The sequence below is a fragment of the Physcomitrium patens genome, chromosome 16 (genome assembly GCF_059467195.1).
Source record: "Physcomitrium patens ecotype Gransden chromosome 16, ASM5946719v1, whole genome shotgun sequence".
Taxonomy (NCBI): Eukaryota; Viridiplantae; Streptophyta; class Bryopsida; order Funariales; family Funariaceae; genus Physcomitrium; species Physcomitrium patens.
Genome location: NC_143425.1, coordinates 8,946,184 through 8,968,022, shown reverse-complemented (window position 1 = coordinate 8,968,022; position 21,839 = coordinate 8,946,184). Strand labels below are relative to the sequence as shown.

Genomic DNA, 21,839 nt, shown 5'->3' with positions numbered 1-21,839 from the left:
TATTCTACTTTGAAGGACACTTATACATTCTAAATAAAGAAGCATGTTTACATATTTTTTAAGCATGTCATGACTTTCTAGTAACAAGATATTTTGGATACAAGAAGATTTTAGAGCTTATATTTAAAAAGTTTTAGTAGCCGCAAATGTGAAAGGCAGTAAAAGACTTTGTCTAGTCATGTAACATTTGTTTAAGATTGAAAACTCCTTGTCATTAATCCTATGGACTTCTCCAACTATTACCTATATTTGAACAACTATGGTCTTCCATTTCTATGGATTTTATTATAAATCTTTTAAGTTCAAGTTCATATGACTTTATATTTGTAATCGTAGATTACTTCATCAAAATAGCACATTTTGTACTATATACAAAATCTATTTTAGGTAAAGAAATAACTAAGTTTTTTATTGACAATATCTATTGCTATCATGGATTGTCCAAGGATATTATATTAGATATAGAGACTCAATTTGTATCAAGATTTTGAAGAATCCTATTTAAGATTTTAAAGGTGGATATAAAGCTCTCTTTGGCTTTTCATCCTCAAATTGATGGACAAATAGAATGGATAAATCAAGTTTTGAAGCAGTATTTGAAGTATACCATTAACTATCATCAAGATGATTGGATAACTTTTTTACCATTGGTAGAGTTTGCATATAATAATTTTGTATATTCTTCTACTTAATAAATATTTTTTTTATAAATTATGGTTATCATCCACAAGCTGATACTTTTGACTTTTCAAAAGTTAATAATCCTGTAGCAAAAGATTTAGCAAATCGTTTGTCAGAGCTATACGCAACAATGAAGACTCAATCAAAGGAAATTCAAGAACAACAAAAAATCAATATCGATGCCTACCACAAGGAATAACCACAATTTAATGTAGATAATAAGATATGATTACTTCATCACAATATCAAATCTAGTCATCCTTATAATAAGTTGGATTATTATAGATTAGGACCTCTTCATATTTGTAAACAAAATAATCTTATTGCTTATCAATTATATCTACCAAAGTCTATGAAGATCTATCTTATATTTTACGTGTCTCTTCTTGAGTCATATAAGATAGTGAATATCTTGGAAAGAAGACAAATGCTACCTCCTCCTATAAAAGTAGATAATAATCAAAAGTTTGAGATAGAAGAAGTCTTAGACTCAAGGCAGTGCCAAAATAGATTGAAATATCTTGTTCATTGGTGTGGATATGATATTAGTGAATGCACATGGGAGCCATCAAAGAATCTTGCAAATGCAGCAAAGAAAGTTGAAGTCTTTCATCAACAACATCTATCAAAACTAAGATGAAGAATAGTAAATCTATGTTATAAAAGAAACAAGATCAAAAGAAGATAATACTTTATTTTCTATCCTTCTTTATAGCTTGTATGTAGTTAAGGAGATGAAAAAACAACAACCAGCAGATTCAATTTAAGAGCTTTCATTTTGCAGACTTATCAGATGAGATATTGTGATTGTCACAATCTTCAAGTTGACAAAATCAAGATGAAGATCCTCAAGAATGACATGTCTTTCTTTCAATAGATGGTGAGATATAATGTGTTTGGTAACACAACCTTAAAAGAAACTCCTAATATTTAGTGTTTTTATTAGAGGTAGGAACAACTCTTGACAATATTTCAAATATTTTATTTGAAAGAAGTTACAAAGGCCTCAACAATGACCAAATAACAATGTGGTCTTCTTACCTTGATATAGGATACTATCAATGATTGAGAGGTCCTATCAACCATCTTTGAAGAGAAAAAAGATCAAAGGATGTGGCAAATACAATTTGCCGCATCTTAGAATTCCTGAACATATAAAAACCGCTTCTTATGGAAATCATCCTTAGAAGGGAAGGTAATGTCACAATGATACATAGGTATTCTAGTAAATAGTTATATGATTAGATAGGAATAAATAAAAGTAAATAAAATTAGGTTGATTTCATAAAGACCTTTTAGAGAAGCTTCTTAGAAGCTTCATAGATGCTACTTGACTTTACATGTGTTTGTAGTTAATTGGTAGGTTAGAAACTTGGTCAACAAGTTAACCACATATTGGTAGCTTGTAGAACAAGCTAACTATATGATGCACATATAGAAAACTTGCCTTGCAAGTTAAGATACATGTCTTGTAAAGTCAATATATTTTGGAGGTCCTAGAAGACATCGCCACGTAGCTCCTAGTTAAGAATATATATAGAAGCAAGAGTGAAGCCTTCTTCACTCTTGTCAATGCATTTCTAGTCTTTAGTCTTATTTCAAGACTTTTTAGTCTTTTTAATTTGGACAATAGCTATTCTAGTTTAATATTACATCATCTTTTGAGTGACTCTCTAGTTCTTTTCAGTGACATTAGTGTGTATTGAGGATTTTCTTTCTTCGAGATTCATGTCTGTGACAAGTCTATATATTTTATTGGTTATTGCAACACTAGTAAGTTAAGTTTTTCAAAGCATTCTATGCATTTTGAAAAATATATTTTTGATTATTGTCTTAATAGAAAAGTACATTATTGGAACTAAAGTTATTAAAATCTATGAATTCTATGAGTATTTTGTGCAAAAATATTCAATACAAATTTACATCTATTTTTTTTTCAATCTTAGTAAATTCACATATATTGTGAGTGGTCATGCAATTCTAAACCATAAGCAAGCTATTACTTTACTTTATGGTTTTTGAGCAAGAATAATTGAATAATATTTTTGACTATTCCTTCTAACACCAAATCCACTTATCTAATTCAAGTTGGTTTATCTTTGTCTTATTAGACCACTTAAGTTTTTATTTATCTTCAATATTCCAATACTTGAGTTGGTTGGCAAAGTCCAACATAATTAACTTTGATAATGTAATAATAGCATCTTCTTTATCTTTATTATTATTCATATTTCTTTTATTTTGAAGAAATTAAGTATTATATCAATATACACAACCTGTCAATGATATAAATCTTAAAGAATTGAAAGATCAAGACACTCTTCTATCATTCAAAAATATTAAAAAATTACTCAAAGATGGTAATATATTCAATTGGAATAATTATTGCCAAAGACAAGAAGACTAAAAAGTCTTAAAACAAGACTAACGACTAATAAGACATTGACAAGACTAAAGAAGGCTTTACTCTTACCTCCATACATACTATCTAACTAGAAGCTACATGACAATGTTCTATAGGACCTCCAATACATTTTGATTTTGTAAGGCACACATCTTAACTTGTAAGATAAGTTTTTTATATGTATGCCTTATAGCAAGCTTGTTCCACAAGCTACCAATATATGTGATATGTGATTAATTTATTGACTAAGTTTTTAACCTATCAATTAACTACAAATATATATTAAGTCAAAATCACATTTATGAAACTTCTAAGAAGCTTTTCTATTATTATAAAATTATGAAGTTATTATAAAATTTATTTATTTTTATCTACTTCTACCTAATCATATACATAAATATTGGAGTAAATACATATGTCTATGATACAACCACATTAACATCACAAACAATGCTTGTAGCAACTTCAACCATAGTATCTACATTGCTTGTTGAAATATTGCATGTAATTTTTTATTTGATAGTGTTAGATACCAGCAGCTTAGCGGTTCACAGCATCTAGAATCTAAATTTGCTGGATCGATACACCCGCTCGTTGGATCATGTGCTATGTTGTGGGTTGTTGGCATGACAATGCCATTTTCTAATCTTGTGCGTGCCACGTTTGCTCCCTAAAATTATGATACTCGAGTTTTCATGACCTAACTATGACATCCCTAGGACGTGAGCAATCCGAGCTTCAACAGTGTTTGCATTGTCTAGACGCGCCGCCGCAGATGCAAAAGTGTCCTTGACAAGACTGGCATGCCCTTCTCGTTCACATCAGTGCTCATCAGTGAAATAATCGTCAGGTGGCTTTGTTGGTTGCTGTACTTGCATGCTCCAAATCCATCTCCCAATCTTCATCAAAGAGAAATGTCGCCAGTTACGCTGCAAGCCACAAAACGTGTTTGGACTTACTAATCCTCGATATTCTCAACCAAGCTCCAAACGATCGATTCCTATCACCTTTTAGTGACGGAAATCATGTACATGACCACAGAAGTAAGTAGGATTTGAAAGGTGGGCAGCAGACGGTACTTGATTAGAACCTTCTCTTGAAAAAACTCGGAACACACCCAGCAGCCCTTCAACCTCCACATTAATGTCTGCAGTGACTGAACCAACCAAGACCAAAGGTGAGTTAATCGTCATATCTCCAACCTTACATGCGAAATGTTAAAAAAATGCAAGAAGTCCAGCCAATTGATGGAAGATGCAGCTACAGTGACGATAAAAGCTGTATTTCGTCTTCGTTGTCAGACAACCAACGAGGCAACGAAGGATAATCACAAACTAGAAAACAAAACCAAGCTACGATCGAAAACCGCTTTTGCAATGAATTGAAGGAAAGACGTAATGAGCAACATGCACGGAAAGAACTAAACTGAAATTTCCAACATTACCGATAACTCCAGCAATTACTCTACGACCACCTGCACCAAATTCGAAATCACATATTCAACCCTCCGTCCAGCGTCATGACCTCATTGAAATCAACCACGGAAAAGATAATTTCCCACGATGGAATATGACGCAATATTTCTGGTCTCAGAAAATCCTCCGCATCAGTCCAAATGTGGCTTGAACGAATATTCCCGTTTTCCAAACGGAGTGTGCTACGGCAGTTGCTCCTGCGAAAACCATTTTGAGCAGGGAGCGATGATGAATCTCGTCACTAAGCCATCAAAAGACTTCGTCTTAAATGAAGGCTGACGACATCCCTCGAATAACTTTTCCATGTGGATATGTCCGCCTTCGCAAACTCAGCAAGTTTGCATGGCCCTACAACCCAGAATTAGGCACTTCACTGCAGCTATTAACCTACCAGAGATCTCTGGTAGGTGAAGAATTGGTTTCAGTGTTGCCGTGATAAGCTTCAAAAAGCTTCTGTTGCCCATTCAAGTCTTATCTCATCTCGTATAAAAAATAATCATTCTAATTTTGAACTTTTTTACGGCAAAATGTATTCTAGTCTAAAAGTCCAGCCGAAATTATTTCTGTTGTTCGCATATTGTTCTAAAATTTTGATCAAAATTGAAGGTATTTTTTTGCACCCAGATTGTCTACATGCATGTTCTATGGAGCAATGTATGGATGGTCTTGAATCTTCTAAATCTTGATTTGAGGTGCTCCACAGGAACGAATGCAGGCCCGAGTTCCCATCAGCAAGGTCTGGTTGGTGATTTGTGAAGAAACAATGTTGTCTGATCCTACACTGTACGTGCTTCAGCACAATTCTAAAACCAAAGTACAAATTCTTACAAGCATGAGAACCACAAAGTACAATATGCTTGCATAACTGCATTAATTTGTTTTCTCAAAGCCTGGACTACTAAACCCCTGTACCACATATCATGTACCATATGAGTAACAATTATATTCTTTCTGTGTTAAAATCTTTATCTAAAGATCGTACCAATTGAAGACATAGTTAGGGTTGAAGTTGTCTCTCGATTTGGAAGGTGCCAAATCTCAAGGATCTTCTGAAACTGCATTGTGTACCTCTGAGTAGTGCCGTAGACCCTTTGGCCCAATATGCCTTGAATTATGTTCATTATTCCTCAGTGGCAAGTTTTTGGAGATGGAACCTACTATCATCAGTCTTCAGCAGAGTTGAGCGTGCGGGACAATGAAGCCGAACTGTGGTCACTGTTCATCGATCAGGGATTGCGATCACATCGATTTGCAATGGGGATGGAGTCATTGAATGGTGGGCCTACAACTCTCCCGCAGAGTTCGTTAAGGGAGGATTGCGCCAACTTGATTCCATCGTTGTAGATCAGTTCAGTCAATCTCATGTCTTCCGCGGCATTTCGTCGTCAAATTCCATCTACTCACTGTTGCCTCACCAAGATGAACACCAGTCACTTTACGGCTCGAGTCTTTCGTAACAGACTGAAAAGAGCTTCATAATGTTACGGGTCAATGCTTATCATTATCGACATAAGTCCAAATGCAGAGAACACGACAACGGGTCCAGATGCCCTTTGAAATCTTAGTATCGTCTTGCTGGAAGGGCTGATGGCCCCACGCCTCCCCCATGTGGATGGCACCGATTGATCGGTGGTCTCTCAAACGCGAAGAGATTGACGTGAATCGCTCGGAACAGATGGATGGATGCCAAGGAAAGGCTTGCCTGGAATAGTTGATGTAAGCTAGCCCTTGACTGCATACTAAAAACCCCATTATGTGTTTGGAGCAGGGCCAAGCTTTGTCACTTGCTGTGGCGTCTTGGTCGTGTGCAGCGTCTCGTCGCGTTCCCTCTCGGACGCTGGTCGGAGTATAAGTAGCACTCGCAGGGTGCATTCTGTAGCACGAGAGGTAGAACGAGTGCTGTTCGCCACATCTTGCCTTCGGTAGAAATCTGAAATTCTGCTGTCTAATTCGACGTTGTAACGCAGGGTTCGAGAAGTGTATTTAACGTGTATCTCTGCGAGTTTATGGGTCCCAAGTCAAGTTACCCGATTGGCAGTCGATAGTTGAGATTAACTAAGGATGTTGGGAATCTTTGTGTGGCAGCGTCCGAGTTAGCTGCTTCGGTGTGCGGTTGCAGCGGCTCTCGAATCGCATTGCGATCTGTTTGTCTCTAGCACGATGAAAGCTATAAATCCACTGAAGGCATTACTTTCTGAATAAGACGGTAGAGTAGAGTGGTGGAGGTCAGCATCGGCCACGTAGGAGCGGGAAGCAGTAGTACCGCATTGTTATTTTCTGTTGTGCCTCGATTTTGAGCTATGGCATATTTACAGAAGATTGCGTCTATTGACGCCCAAATGAGGCTACTGGTGCCGAAGCGAGTGTCCGACGACGACAAGCTTATTGAGTACGACGCGCTCTTGCTCGACCGTTTCCTTGACATCCTCCAAGATCTGCACGGCAAAGAAATCAAAGAAGCGGTATAATCTCTTAATCCTAGACTAACCCAAACTCAATCCCTTGGATATGCATTGCCTATTATAAGAATTTGTGAGATTTTGAATGCCTGGGAATTAACCTCTTTTGGGTTTAATACGTTGATGCAGGTGCAAAACTGTTATGAATTGTCAGGAGCGTTTTGTAAAACCGACGGGAAAGATGAGGCGAAGCTTCAGCAGCTATCATCTTTGCTCAACAATTTGGACGCTGGTGACTCGATCGTGGTAGCGAGTTCTTTCTCGCACATGCTTAACCTTGGAAACTTGGCAGAGGAGGTTCAGATCGCCTACCGTCGTCCAGGGAGCAGGAAGGGTGACCTTGGTGATGAGAGCTCCGCATTGACTGAGTCTGATTTGGACCAGACATTCCAGAGGTTGGTGAAGCAGCTCAAGAAAACCCCGGAAGAGATTTTCGAGGCTCTCAAGGATCAGACTGTCGATTTGGTCCTCACAGCACACCCAACCCAATCCGTCCGTCGTTCTCTCCTTCAGAAGCATTCACGGATTCGCGACTGTCTGTCGCAAATGTATGGCAAGGACATCACAGCTGAAGAAAAACAAGAGCTTGACGAGGCTCTGCAAAGAGAGGTATCCTAACTGACGTCAGTGTAATTTCGCTGAATCTAATTTTAACTGTCATATTCGTGCATTCATCTTGAATGTAATCTGAAGAGACGGTTGATGAATGTGGCTTGTTTCCCCTAAACAGATTCAAGCAGCGTTCCGCACGGATGAGATCCGGCGATCTCAGCCAACACCTCAAGATGAAATGCGTGCCGGCATGAGCTACTTCCATGAAACAATTTGGAACGGATTGCCCAAATTCTTGCGAAGAGTAGACACCGCCTTGAAGACCATTGGTGTGAAGGAGCGTCTCCCACATAATGTTCCCCTAATCCAGTTTTCGTCGTGGATGGGAGGTGATCGCGATGGAAACCCGCGTGTAACCCCCGATGTGACACGAGATGTGTGTTTGTTAGCTCGACTCATGGCCGCGAATCTCTACTTCGCCCAGATTGAAGATCTTATGTTCGAGGTAAATGGGTTTCACTTCCTAATTTTAATGGTTGCCACTCAAAATCTTTATACTGCTCTTTGGACATTACATTGACTAATATTAGGTGCAATCACTTGCTATCGAAACAGCTGTCTATGTGGCGCTGCAGCGATGAGCTTAAGCAGAGGGTAGCTACACTGGAAGCACACGCAAAGAAGGAGGCTAAGCATTACATAGAGTTCTGGAAACACATTCCTCCCAATGAGCCATTCCGCGTTTTGTTGGGCGACATGCGTGACAAGCTGTACAACACGCGGGAGCGGATGCGGCAGCTGTTAGCAAGTGGTAAGAGTGACATCAATATAGAAGATACCTTCACCGATGCCTCTCAAATCCTGGAGCCTTTGGAGTTGTGCCACCGGTCGTTGTGTGAAACGGGAGACAAGCCAATTGCAGACGGCAGTCTTCTAGACTTCATGCGTCAGGTATCTTGCTTCGGGTTGAGCTTGGTAAAGCTGGACATCCGGCAAGAGTCTGAGCGTCACACTGATGTGCTGGACACCATAACGAATTACCTCGGCATCGGATCATACCGCGACTGGTCTGAAGAGCAGCGTCAGGAATGGCTTCTGTCTGAGCTTCGCGGGAAGAGGCCCTTATTTGGAGACGATTTGCCAACGACAGAGGAAGTGCAGGATGTACTTGACACGTTCCGCGTCATAGCTGAGCTGCCAACGGACTCCTTCGGCGCCTACATCATCTCGATGGCCACTTCCCCGTCGGACGTCTTGGCAGTCGAGCTTCTACAGCGCGAGTGCCGTGTCCCAAAACCCCTCCGCGTGGTACCGTTGTTTGAGAAGCTGGCTGATCTGGAATCAGCTCCGGCTGCACTCTCACGCCTCTTCTCCATTGACTGGTACCTCAACCACATCAAAGGGAAACAAGAGGTCATGATTGGATATTCCGACTCTGGGAAGGATGCAGGTCGTCTTTCAGCGGCCTGGGCAATGTACAAAGCTCAAGAGGATCTTGTGAAAGTGGCGAAACAGTATGGGATCCGGCTCACAATGTTTCATGGCCGTGGTGGCACTGTAGGAAGAGGTGGAGGTCCCACTCATCTTGCTATCCTTTCCCAACCTCCGGACACAATCAATGGCTCTCTGCGCGTAACGATTCAAGGAGAAGTCATAGAACAGTCATTTGGCGAGGAGCATTTGTGCTTCAGGACATTGCAGCGTTTTACCGCAGCTACTCTAGAACACGGAATGCATCCTCCCATCGCTCCAAAGCCCGAGTGGCGAAACCTCATGGATTCCATGGCCGTGACTGCCACCGAAGAGTATCGTTCAATTGTGTTCCAAAACCCTAGATTCGTAGAGTATTTTCGAACGGCCACTCCGGAGCTAGAATATGGGCGCATGAATATTGGCAGTCGTCCGTCGAAACGCAAGCCGAGTGGCGGGATAGAATCTCTGCGAGCTATTCCGTGGATTTTTGCATGGACGCAGACACGGTTTCATCTTCCCGTATGGCTGGGCCTCGGCGCTGCTCTGAGGCAGGCATTGGAAGCTGAACCAAATAACATGACTGTCCTTTCGCGAATGTATGACCAGTGGCCTTTCTTCCGAGTGACCATCGATTTGGTCGAGATGGTGTTCGCCAAAGGTGACCCCCGCATAGCCGAGTTGTACGATAGTTTGCTTGTATCTGAGGAGCTCAGACCCTTAGGCGATGAGCTCCGGGAGAAGTATGAGGAGACGAAGGCACATCTGTTGAAGGTAATTGATTTCTTGTCCTACTCTTGTGCGAAAAGACACACATTTCTATACACGCACACACATACATTTGTTCTTTTGTTTCAGCAGAAATGGTTGCTACAACGAATGCAGGCAACTAAACTAGGATCTGGCGTCCCGTTACCTATGTTGGAATTGTAGATAGCAAGACACAAGGATATCCTCCAAGGCAACCCTACCTTGAAGCAGCGTCTGAGGCTTCGAGAACCTTATATTACTGCGCTCAATATCCAACAAGCCTTCACTCTCAAGAAAATGCGAGACCGAAGCGCATACTACGCAACCTTGCAGCCTGAGTCTCCGAGACCGACCAAGGCTGCTGCGGAGTTGGTGACCTTGAACCCCACTACTGAGTTTGCGCCCGGGCTAGAGGATACTCTGATCCTGACCATGAAGGGTATTGCCGCGGGTATCCAGAACACAGGCTAGAGGTCAATTCCGCTTCCAATGAGGGGAGATAATTCGACCGCAATCAAGGACTGCAGGGAAACAAAGTCCACAAGATGGCTGTTGCATTTGGTTGCCTCCTGCTGCCTTCAACGTGCGATCAATGTTGCTACAAGCGGATTTTAATGGTGTGATGGCTTTGAAAAAGAGAGTTGGTGAGCTGCGGGAGAATAGTCAATAGGGAGAGAGCATTCGGTCATGGCACATTTAGACGTTAGGATCCCCTCTGCCAGGTTTATTGCAAGTGCTGTGGAGCACTCTGACTATGTATCAATCTACTAACTTCAATACAATGCGGAGATTTTCATATTCGTCCTGGTCAATTTTTCGTGTCCAATTATTTTCTTACTGACAAAGTTTGGGAAATATCTTTTCGCATTATTCAAATGAGACCTTAACTGAATCGGTACAAACCAGAATCCCTACGCGAAAGAATGTGACCAAACTATTCTCCACTGTTAAAATGATAATATCAAAATGCAGGTTCTGCACCCTGAACGCAGAATTCAAGAGTACAAAAACCATGTATAAATTTAGTCTCAATTTATGAAAGAAGCGAACATTCTCGTAAGGCACTAACCAAACTTACCTCTCAGTAAACAAAACCGGATAAATAACAACTGATATGGCACACATATGCAGATTTACAAATGCACTGTTACTAGGTCACTGCTCCTGATCTGGATCCATCCGGGTAACATTTAACTCCAGAGTGGCTCAGGATTCTTTAAGAGAATCATTGCGTGTGGTGGCAGTAGTTGAAGTAGAGAATGATGACTGCGCAGTGAACATGAGAGGAACGCAAGGGGAATAATTCTCTGGAGCATGATTAGCTGAGGCCGAGGCAGAGGAGGAAGTTTCTGCAGCGTAAGGATTTTCAGAGAGACGAGTTTGGACAAGGGGAGAGGCAACATGCGAACTGTCGGCATGGACATCAGGGTGAAGAGGAGCAGGACGCAGATCCTCATGACTTTTAGGGGATTGGGCACCACTACTGGGACCATGAAAGTGGAGAGGTAGAGGAGAACGACTGCAAGGATCTGAGGTTTGAACCTCAACACCGAGAACGGAGACTGACTTGGGGGGTACGACATGCAGTCCGGTCATGTGTAAAGTTAGAGACGAGTCAGATTTCATCACAGGAGAAGCAGGACTGTAGGAATCATCAGAATCGAGAGTTACGTTGAGGTCAGGGGAAGTATTGAAATGCTTACGAGGTGGCTTATCGACTAGGTCATGTGTATGGAGTGGTCTCTCAACGTCAATGCCTATTTCTTTTACTTCATGAGAGGGCCGCGAATCCTGCTGGGTCTCGGCGGAGCCACTGGTCGAGTAGCTAGAACCATTGCTTCCATCATCCAGACCTTGACCTGATGAACCATTTGCACTACTGTCTGATATCTTCCGCTGAGAACAAGGCTCGAGTAATGCTTGAAACTTGTCGTCAGAAGCCTTGACGTCAATTGACTGTAAGCGGGATGAGGCAGCTAGCAGGCGGTTTTTGTCAGAAATCACACGCTGGTCGTGTAGTTTATGAATTGCTTTCAAGACAGCCTCTCTTGCTTGCATAACTGCAACAGAATCGCACTCAGAGTGCCCTGCATCAGTTTAAAGTAAGGGTAGGAAATGAGAATTTATTTCAATCAACATAAACGAGATCTGATTAGATCATTATCAAAAGTAACATCAAATGAGGAGCATGAACGAGATTTGTATGTTAGACTAAGGGTATGATAAATGCACCTAAAGAGGACGACACCCATCTCATATTCAAATCTTCTCGGGATTTGAGGCAGAGCATAAACTTCTTCAATGCATCATTAACAGCACTGTCACCACCACCACACCAAAGCACACGAAACTCCTTTGGATGCAATTGAGCCATATCGCCAGCAGCACGTTGGCGCACGATTCTCAGAAAGCTTTGCACTTTGTGCACTATCATTTCACGCTCAAGTGTCGAACCATGAAGCAGAAAATTGATATCTTGAAAAACTTCTGCTTGTGCCCCGGAATGAGGAAGCAAGTTTGCAAACAGAAAGCATCCTTCATTGAGAACAGATTGAGCAGAAATTCTCAGCACAGGAGCTGCACTTTCGCTGGTTGAGTAGCTGAGGATCGTCTCGCGCGAAAGCCCCGAGATAGGATCAGATAAAGTTTTGTTTTTATCAAAGCAACAGAAGTACACAATCTTGAACATGCGCACTATCAAAGGACAAGGCGGAGGATCACTAACATACAGGCTACGATTCCTTAGCACAGCATGCGCAATTTGCTTTTGCTCTGCGTCCGAATGTAACCAAGGTCTAGGGGGGACGCTTGCAATGGAATACAACTTCAAAATATGTAGTAGTGGTGACCAATGCCAAACAGCCAGTTCCTTATGGGCATGTTCCCTTGCATCGAAGTCTTTGAGTCTATCCTTGACATACCTCTCCCTGCGTAAGCGAAGCTCCTTTTCGGCTGCAAGCTTCTCTCCTTCAAATTTTAAGCATTCTTTCTGGTATTGCAGGAACGCTAGCAATGCTTGCTTCTCTGTGTGTCGTGCAACTAGATCAGGGAGACCTCCAACTAATTTGAATCTGGTTGTTGTAAGCTTCACTGCGTTTTTTTCCTCTTCATTTGCATCACACTGCGAAAAATTCATCTATTTAGCGAGTTTTGATGAAGTATTAAGGCAGATGAACTAAATCGGATATTGAACACCAAAAGGTTTAAATCTGGATTTTATCTTGATTATAGGATTGCAGATTTAAGAAGGTCTAAGAGTTCTTTACACCAACAGCAATAAAATATCATATACCTTCCTATACTGGCATTCTAGAATAAATGAATAATCTACGTTCAAGCCTGTTCAGGTTCAAAACCAATCTAAGTGCACTTATACTGAGCTTGGTTAGTAGAGGGCTTTGCAATAATGTTTAACATAGATTTCACTGAGAAAGATATTCAATATTGCTGACTGACAGATTTTGCATGTACCTCTCTCTCCATGTACCACGTTCCATACGAACTGCGTAAGGCGGCATCAATCAGCCCCTTATCTACAAAGTCAATAAAGGCCTGAAAGAAAGAGTCATCCCTGACGTTAGGGAAGTCACTTGGTAGCAACTGGAATTGCATCAAGTACCAAAGACCGGGACATGGCACCACTTCGGGGCGTGAAACCACATAGGCATCTCGAGGCATATTAATAGCTACTACCCACGCCTGGGCTTCGACCTGTTCCCTGGTCAACTACATCTGCACCTGCATCTCTCCTTGCCCCACAGCTAGAGTGTCGCCGCTGTTGGGGATGTCCACCACTTGCTCGTGGTTTCCATACGAAATCTGCATATCACTATCTTTCGAACTCATGTGTTTCTTCTTAGCCCCATGAGAAGAATAGGAAGAAAGCATACCCCATACTTTCGGTTTCTGCGGCCGAAGGGGTGCATGCTCTTCCTCTGCTGCCTGAGCAGCAATTTCTATTCCCATACTAGGGATGGATTCCTTTAAGACGGCGGCTGATTTCTTCCTCTTAGCCCTTGAAGGCTTCTTCCGTGGATTCATGAGACCGCGTTTGATGAGGATATCTTCAACTTCTCCCCTTTGTCCTTTGCCAAACACCGGGTAAATCTTGAGGGCAGTCTTCTTGCCATCACAAGTTACAGCAAAACACCCTTCAAGCCTATGAAGATTCAACTTGTTTTTGTCCTTGAAAACTGCTTTACAGTATATGCAGAAGAAGGGCTTCCGCCTAGAACCATTAAGTTCTTTAGCCCTTGCGAGGTGGTGACATTCACATGTCAACGTTTCGTACTCATCAGTGTCGTACTCCTCTGTAAAGACGCGTTTGTTCTCCTCCATCCGAGTGTACTTCACCATTTTCACTCATTCGGTGTGCTTCTAGGAGCTGCACAAACGAAATGGAGACTGAACCATCACATTTCGCAAATTGTAAAGGTAATGTGAATCAAGAATGCCCCCAAAACACAAGCCCCTTAATGGTATACTGAGATTCTTAGAACTAGAGAAACTAAACATCAATCAACTTAATCTTACTCACCTGGCCGCCCAACTTCACAAAGGTCTCGACAACAAGCTGATTTCAACACCTCTTCAGACCTCCGATACTTGCGCATAATCCTAACCTCACAACAGTAATCACACGCCTCATAACCATGACAAGCGATATTGTCTGAGCAAGCAAGAGGAAAAGGATCTTTCACAAATTGTTGCATTTGAGATTGTCGAGCTTTCCTCCACCACCTAACCTCCCTTCGGACAATGAGAGAGGGAGGGCAACAAACACCCTTGCTGACTTTTAGCCCTTGATAACAGAAGAGTGAAAACTGGGAGAAAAGCAAATACATGACTTTAAAAACCACAGGCTTCCAGGTACATCCTGTAGATCGATGTCTAAGACACTTCTAAATTGATGAGTTGGGCATCCAGATAATCTTAGCCCCTGATCCATGCTGTTAAGAATATATAGTCCACGCCATACTTCAGCCTAAACATGTGATTGTCTTGAAAATTTATAAATGAAGTGAATTGTTCGAGGAAAAGCACAACATGATTAAGCTCTATAATGTTGGGCTCTTCACACGTTCCAGTGCCTGCACGACAACCAGTACACCATGAAATATCTGCTTGGCGCTCATACGACTTGTGGATGATTCCTCACAAGGCAATGACGATTTCGATTGTAAACGTGATCATGAATCCGTATGTACAGCAATAAAGTGAAGCGCAGGTCCACTTATTAGAAGTATTTCATGAAGGAGACCAAAGCAACAACTAGAACGCACTCTCTTGATACCGACCAAAGCATTTACAACGATCCTATGCCAAGACACTGCCTTTCGTCATTCTTCAAAAGTCAAATGCAGCCCTGTACGCACATTTCCATTACTGCACTCATTTTCTTGGATTTTGCCACGGCCGGTTCGTCCACGAAATGTGATCTCTCGCTTTCCATTGAAAGCTTTTCCAACCCTGATTCTTGCATTCGGTTACGAGCTTTGGACAAGTATCACATGAGCTCATTATAGCTTTCTACGCATCACAGCAGCTGCGGAACCTCATCGACTTCATCCTGAAAAAACCTGGAAAAGCATTCAGAATATGCATACAAAAAATGCCATAGAAAAGAAGACCGAGCTGTTTGCAACGAGAAATTCTCGCTTTTACTGAACCTAAAGCGAGCAAAGTTATGTGCTAATCTCAGCTTCCGTTTCCAAAACCCTTACAAAAGCTGGAAAAAACAGAAGTGCACTTCATTTTCAGGGTGCCATCTTGTACCATTTGAGAACATGCAGAATGTGACAAGGTCTTATATCAGGAAAAAATGAGGAACTCTTTTTCCATGCTAACTCTAGGTGACTGCAAGATGAAATCAAGCCAAAGGTACCAGGCAAACAGTTTCTCCTAGTCCTCAATATTGGAACATTTCATCCAATTCATGATGAATTTTACGAGGCAGAAGCTTGAGCGTTACTTGAACCCGCCTCCATAACCTCTAATTGGCTACGCTCAATGCAAGCTAGTTCTCTCCGCAGGCAAAGTCAGCTGACATCCAACAAACTAAGCGTCGTGATACCTTAACTGAGTTGTAAGAGGAGGGATAAAAGAAAAAAAATATTGCGAGAAGTCTGAAATAAGCACCAAAAGAAATTCTTGAAAAAGTGCCTGAAGGATAAAACCAGACGCAATACTCAACACATGTGCGGAGAAACAACGCTGGACATCTGTCGAGCTCATTGTCTAGCAAAGGGCTCAATTCTATCCATCATCCACGCCTTGAAGCAAGTTTACAATCGCACATCACATTGCAATCCTCCTATCGCTGAAAAACCACACAAGTCCAATCCATTCCTGACCTTTCCAGAATACCTAGTAAGAGAATGGAAAGCTGCGACAAAACATTTTTTCCGCGACGAATAATTCCTCAAAGCAAACAAATCGTAGGTCTGCTCTGCTCCGCCATCGCCTGCTCTCTCGCTTTTTCCAGGCGGAGGTCTGCAGAAACAGAACGAAACCAACGAATGTACGCCGCAGAGAAAGCCTAGATTCCTTGCTAAAGACAGGACGCTAGTTCGACTGCGCTACCGGCGACCGACAATTGTGGCATTTTTCGTCGACTTTAACGCTTCTGATCGCGAAATCCAAAAAGATGGAAGCGGATGTGGATCCACAACAGAATGACTCTCCCCGCAGTCGCTCCATTTTGGGACTTCGTTCGATTACTGAGACCACATCTGAACTTTTTAGTACTGCACCTCGATACCCGTCGCCTCGTCTTATCTCCGGGTATGACCGGGTATCTTACGATCTTAAGCAAACCTTCATTGGGATTACATATTTTCTGAGAACTCATTTCTGCACTTCGACTTGTGAACCAGGATCTCTAGCTATGGCATTGCGGTGTTAATTGTCACGATTTATAGACTTCCTAAAGGATTTGAAGGGATATTTATATATTGTATATGAAAATGTTGAATATTCCATATTTTTTGCATCAAAACTGTGACTTACCCGGCACACAACAAAGACCTTGAAGGTGCTCCCACTCTAGTTTCCGCCACAATATTGTTTACAACATAATATGGTATCAGAGTCCTAGCCATGGATAAAATTTATTGGGCAAAAATCTAGATGAATAATTTGGATGATTTTTATGGATGAAAATGGATGAACATATTTTGTAGATGATTTGCCTATTACCGGAGGCTTGTCGTTGTTGGAGCACTGCCAAAGCTGTGGAATGCTGGAGTGCTGCTGGAGTTTAATTCTATTGATGCTATTGTTTTTTATTTAAATAAATTCTATTTGTTGTTAGTGGTAAAAACAAGCTTCTTTTGCTCCAATATAGCTTGATATTATTGTTACTCCCCAAATATTGCATTTTGTAGAACATTTGTTAATTGTTCTCTTATAATTATTTGTTGCTATTGCATCAATTGTATTTAGCAATGTCATCTTTTTGCAATGAATCATCGTATTGATCAGTTAGATGAGAAAAACTATGGCACATGGACATTCATTGTGAAGCATCTGATGTGCATGTGCAAGCTCTACATGCATATAGACTAGATATTAGAATGTCCTATGGATATTGATAAAAAATTAAAATGAGAATCAAGCAAAATAAAAGCACAAGCATTGATTGCAATTAATATTAAGCCTTTGCAATTAATTCATATACGCAAATAAAATACTGCAAAAGAGATGTAGAATGTATTGGTTGAAATCTACAAGTCCTCACAAATTATTACTAAGATATTTTTAATGAAGAAATTGCATAAACTTTGATATGTGGATAGAAAATCTATTGAGATTTTTTTAGAGAGATTTTTTATCTTAAAGATTAATATATTAAAGTTGGTAGTAAAATGGAAAAATAGAGCATGGTATTTTTTATATTTATAGTATTACCAAAATCTTCAAATCCACTTGTTCAATTAATTACATCAAGAAAAAGAGAAGAGATTATGGAAGAAGTAATATGGCCTATTCTCCTTGAAGAAGAGATGCAAAGAAATGAAAAGACTAATTGCCATTTCTTGCTTTAGCAATGCATATAAGAATTCAAGAAGCATCACCTACAACAAAAATAAAAGCCTAAAATTGATAAGCCTAGAAGCACATGTAGGGCTTTTGGACCGAAAATGCGTTAGCAAGGTGATGCAAAATATCCTAGAACAAATAGCAATGATGTTGTAAATATTGAGGTTGGTATTTATTTTTTAGTTTGGAAGATATTATTTAATTCAAAAATAATGATTGTATTGTTGTCTCAATTATGATATTATATTTGCATTAATAATGGAGCAGATGTATACATTGAAAGAAATAGGAATAAGCTTCTCAATTTTAATGAAAATGTAACTATCCAACTCCAAGGCTATGATGGTTGCATTAACAAATCATGAAGCTCAAATGAGATATATTTTATAGTTTTAGACCCCATGAGAAAATACATTCTTGTGGTTGTAAAGGATATCCATTGAGTTCTTGGAGCACATGATACTTTATTCTTAGTTATAATTTTATGGAAGAAACTGTTGCAAATTTAATTTGGATGTCAATGGAGTAGATTGGATTTTGTCTTTAGATAATTTATTTACACAAAGTATACTAGCCAATAAAGCATATCTTATGTCTTATGAAATTAAAGAAATTTCCACAATTATTAATTCATTTATTTTAGAATATATACTTATTAAATAGTATCAAATATAAGCACATACTTCAATGTTTATAATATAAAAGGCAAAGCGGATGGATAATATGAAAGGATTAAAGATCAAGAGGAAAAAGGATGAAATAACTATATGTGAATCACACATTATTGGCAAGGCCCATAAGCAACATTTCTCATACAAATACAAGCATGTCCATGATACCTTAGATGTAATAGTATCTGACCTTGGTTAATTTGATACGACTAATTTTGGTGGTGCCAAATGATTTACTAAGTAGATTGATGAATATTTTAGCTATTATAGTCTTATATTTCTTTAAATTAAGAACCAAATACATATTACTTATAAAACTTGGGAAGTAGAAGCATAAAAAAAAATTGGAAGAAAAGTAAAAACTTTTCTCATTAATTAAGGCACTAAATTCTTAAATAATAAGCTTGATTATTACTTCAAAGTGTCACGGCCATAATCATGTAAACTAATAATTACATATAGAAATAGGTAGAAGTAAGTAAAAGTAGATAAAAGTAAGTTAATTCTATAATATTTAATATAGAAGCTTCCTAGAAACTTCCTAGATGCTGCTTTGACTTCATAGGTGTCTTTAATTGACTTTTTGGATTAGAAACGTGGTCAACAAGTTGGCCATGTGCCACACATGTTGTTAGCTTGAAGATCAAGCTAACTATGTGGCCCACACGTAGAAAAACTTGCCTTGTAAGTCAAGGCATGTGTCCTACAAAGTCAACACATATTGGAGGTCCTATAGAACGTCGCCACGTAGCCCCTAGTTAGATAGTATATATAGAGACAAGAGTGAAGGCTTCTTCACTCTTGTCAACTCCTTTCTTGCTTCTAGTCCAGGTTCAAGAGTCTTTAGTTTCTTGTCTTGTGGCAATAGCCATTCCAGTTTCCTTTTAATATACCTACTTGTTTATATTTTGACTTATTATATCGAGATAGCCTTTTGGTGTATATTTTTCCTCATCGAGTCTTTGTCCTTGACAGATTGACAAGAGTACACTTACAATATCAGAGCTTTGTTTTTTCTTGAGTAAGAGTGGATTACCCCTTTCTCTTGACAAGACATAAGCGTATTAGAAGTTTGCGGATTATCCACTTCTAAACTGATATTGTTCTTAGTATCTTCTTTGTTATCAAGTCTTTCTTTTCTTTTGTCTTGAGCAATATCAAACAAATTTTTCTTCTTAGTGTCATTATGGCAGAACTTGTTGAAATGAAGAGTGCAATGGCACAAATGCAAGAGCAAATGAGGGAGTTAATGCTTGCGATGCATCAACTCAATTCACCAACACAGGAAAGAACAAGAATAGCAGAAAGTGGAGATATAGAGATGATCGGAGCTGCTTCAACATCTACAACAAATCACGTTCCTTCTCCAATTGTACAACACCCTATAAGCACTAGAGAACCAAGAATTGCCTTACCTGAGAAATTTGATGGTACGAGATCAAAGTTTCGAGGGTTCATCAATCAAGTACAATTGGCAATTGAACTTCAACCGCAAAGCTATCCAACTCTAGAATCACAAGTCAGGTTTATTGGCACTCTACTTTCTGGTTCTGCATTATCGTGGTTTTCGTCTTTTCTTGAACAATGAAATCCAATATTGGACAATTTGGAAGCTTTTTTGGTAGAGTTTCGATCTATGTATGGTGAACACGATGCAACTCGTGTTGCAACAAATAAGATCTGAATTCTGCGACAAGGAAATCGCTCAATAACAATATATGCTTCACAATTTCGACAACTTGCAATTGATATCAAGTGGGATGATGCTGCACTCATCAGTCAATTTCTTTATGGATTGCAATACGAAGTAAAGAAATTGATGCTCAACTTACCTGATCCTCAAACTTTGAGTCAAGCAATCGATTTTGCGGTAAAATGTGATAATCGACTTTTTGAATTTCGATCTGAGAATCATTCACGGGAACCTCAACGTTATTACTCAATGGCAACATCAACATCTTTGCCAAACGTACATTCGGAAGTAGAAGACATGCAAATTGACGCGGTACGTTTTAAACCCCTAACTGAGCAAGAAAAGATTCGTCGTCGTCAAGAAGGATTATGTTTATATTGCGGAGAACCTAAGCACACTGCTCAACATTGTCCAAAGAAACGACGCAACTATAAAATGAGGGATACGACGGTCAAAGAAGACAACATGTCGGAAAACGGATTCGTCCAGCTACAATAGGGACCGTGCAGCTGGAACCTTGTACAATTCCTAATGAAGGTCCTATCCTCTCCTCAGAACCCTCTCCTTGTTTTATAATAGACTTATATTTAGGACCTAAGAATTACAAAGCCTCTGCTTTATTAGATTCGGGAGCCTCAGCATGTTTTTTAGATGAACAATTTGTTAAAAGTCGTAAAATACACTTTGTACAGAAACCTAAACCAGTACATGTAGAAGTCATAGATGGTCGTCCCTTGTCTTCTGGAGATGTCACTCATGAAACTCATCCTATAAAAGTAACAATAGACGGTCATGATAGCTACATAGCTTTTAACATAATTAAATCCCCGTCCAATCCAGTTATTTTAGGTTTATCCTGGCTAGAAAAATATAACCCTCGAATAGATTGGAATTCGCGTAAACTTGACTTTTCCAAAAGCGTTATTAATAGTTCTACGAACCAAGTAAAAAATTATAAGTCTAGTATAGTAAAACCCGTATTGATAGGTGCAAAAGCATTTATACACGCAGCAAAAGAAGGATCAACTTTTGCTATTTATGCTGCACCTATTTCTGAAAACGTAAAGACTTCAAGTGGCATTCCAAGTCAATATCAGGAGTATCAAGACGTTTTTGAGAAAAAGAATGCAGATATTCTTCCTGAGCATCGCCCATATGATTGTTCAATCGACCTCAAGGAAGGAACTCAGCCACCATTTGGACCAATTTACAGTTTATCGCAAGATGAGATGGCTGAACTCAAGACATATATTGACGAGAATTTAGCGAAGAATTTCATACGCCATTCAAAATCTCCAGCAGGAGCTCCAATTCTATTCGTAAAGAAAAAAGATGGATCTTTACGAATGTGTGTTGATTATCGAGGACTCAACAAGATCACAATCAAGAACAGGTATCCATTACCTTTGATATCAGGACTCCTTGACCAGTTGAATCAAGCTAAGATCTATACAAAAATAGATCTAAGAGGAGCATATAATCTAGTACGGATCAAAGAAGGAGATGAATGGAAGACTGCGTTTCGAACCAGGTATGGAAATTTCGAATATAATGTCATGCCCTTTGGACTCACGAATGCACCAGCTGCTTTTCAACATCTCATGAATGATATATTTCGTGAATTCTTAGACAATTTTGTCGTCT

The 21,839-nt window shown here is 39.9% G+C and overlaps 2 protein-coding genes and 1 long non-coding RNA gene across 14 annotated transcripts; 1 reads left to right on the top strand and 2 right to left on the bottom strand.

Moving 5' to 3' along the window:
* Nucleotides 1-3,531: 3,531 nt before the first annotated feature.
* Nucleotides 3,532-4,661, bottom strand: LOC149987639 (uncharacterized). Of its 2 annotated transcripts, XR_016507078.1 has the most exons (3): nucleotides 4,530-4,661; nucleotides 4,165-4,241; nucleotides 3,776-4,014 (listed from the first exon to the last, which is right to left on the bottom strand). It is a non-coding gene; the product is annotated as an uncharacterized LOC149987639 (long non-coding RNA). The 2 variants fall into 2 exon arrangements; XR_016507077.1 differs by lacking the exon at nucleotides 4,530-4,661 and having other exon boundaries at nucleotides 3,532-4,014; nucleotides 4,165-4,414.
* Nucleotides 4,662-6,252: 1,591 nt separating this feature from the next.
* Nucleotides 6,253-10,589, top strand: LOC112293719 (phosphoenolpyruvate carboxylase). Of its 3 annotated transcripts, none has more exons than XM_024543478.3 (6): nucleotides 6,253-6,447; nucleotides 6,646-7,022; nucleotides 7,149-7,628; nucleotides 7,750-8,076; nucleotides 8,187-9,815; nucleotides 9,975-10,589. In XM_024543478.3, exons 2-6 carry the CDS (start codon nucleotides 6,861-6,863, stop codon nucleotides 10,260-10,262), a joined length of 2,886 nt encoding a protein of 961 aa, XP_024399246.1. In that variant the 5' UTR covers nucleotides 6,253-6,447; nucleotides 6,646-6,860; the 3' UTR covers nucleotides 10,263-10,589. The 3 variants fall into 3 exon arrangements, with proteins under 3 accessions (XP_024399246.1, XP_024399244.1, XP_024399247.1); XM_024543479.2 differs by having other exon boundaries at nucleotides 6,340-6,482; XM_024543476.3 differs by having other exon boundaries at nucleotides 6,309-7,022.
* Nucleotides 10,590-10,717: 128 nt separating this feature from the next.
* Nucleotides 10,718-16,368, bottom strand: LOC112293720 (uncharacterized). Of its 9 annotated transcripts, none has more exons than XM_090256926.1 (7): nucleotides 16,158-16,367; nucleotides 15,167-15,360; nucleotides 14,329-14,881; nucleotides 13,263-14,175; nucleotides 12,713-12,912; nucleotides 12,024-12,391; nucleotides 10,718-11,878 (listed from the first exon to the last, which is right to left on the bottom strand). In XM_090256926.1, the coding sequence occupies exons 4-7, from the start codon at nucleotides 13,467-13,469 to the stop codon at nucleotides 10,998-11,000; spliced, it is 1,656 nt and encodes a 551-aa protein (XP_090113052.1). In that variant the 5' UTR covers nucleotides 13,470-14,175; nucleotides 14,329-14,881; nucleotides 15,167-15,360; nucleotides 16,158-16,367; the 3' UTR covers nucleotides 10,718-10,997. The 9 variants fall into 9 exon arrangements, with proteins under 9 accessions (XP_090113052.1, XP_090113051.1, XP_024399257.3 ...); XM_090256925.1 differs by having other exon boundaries at nucleotides 16,145-16,321; XM_024543489.3 differs by having other exon boundaries at nucleotides 12,024-12,912.
* Between the last annotated feature and the right edge of the window lie 5,471 nt (nucleotides 16,369-21,839).

Excerpts from the sequence above, each read along its gene's own strand:
- LOC112293719 (XM_024543478.3), top strand. The coding sequence starts at position 6,861 with ATGGCATATTTACAGAAGATTGCGTCTATTGACGCCCAAATGAGGCTA. Across the intron at positions 7,023-7,148 it reads GCAAAGAAATCAAAGAAGCG|GTGCAAAACTGTTATGAATT; the intron begins GTATAATCTCTT and ends ACGTTGATGCAG. Across the intron at positions 8,077-8,186 it reads TTGAAGATCTTATGTTCGAG|CTGTCTATGTGGCGCTGCAG; the intron begins GTAAATGGGTTT and ends CTATCGAAACAG.
- LOC112293720 (XM_024543491.3), bottom strand. The coding sequence starts at position 13,469 with ATGCCTCGAGATGCCTATGTGGTTTCACGCCCCGAAGTGGTGCCATGT. Across the intron at positions 12,913-13,262 it reads CGTGGTACATGGAGAGAGAG|TGTGATGCAAATGAAGAGGA; the intron begins GTACATGCAAAA and ends AATTTTTCGCAG. Across the intron at positions 11,879-12,023 it reads ATGGGTGTCGTCCTCTTTAG|GGCACTCTGAGTGCGATTCT; the intron begins GTGCATTTATCA and ends AAACTGATGCAG.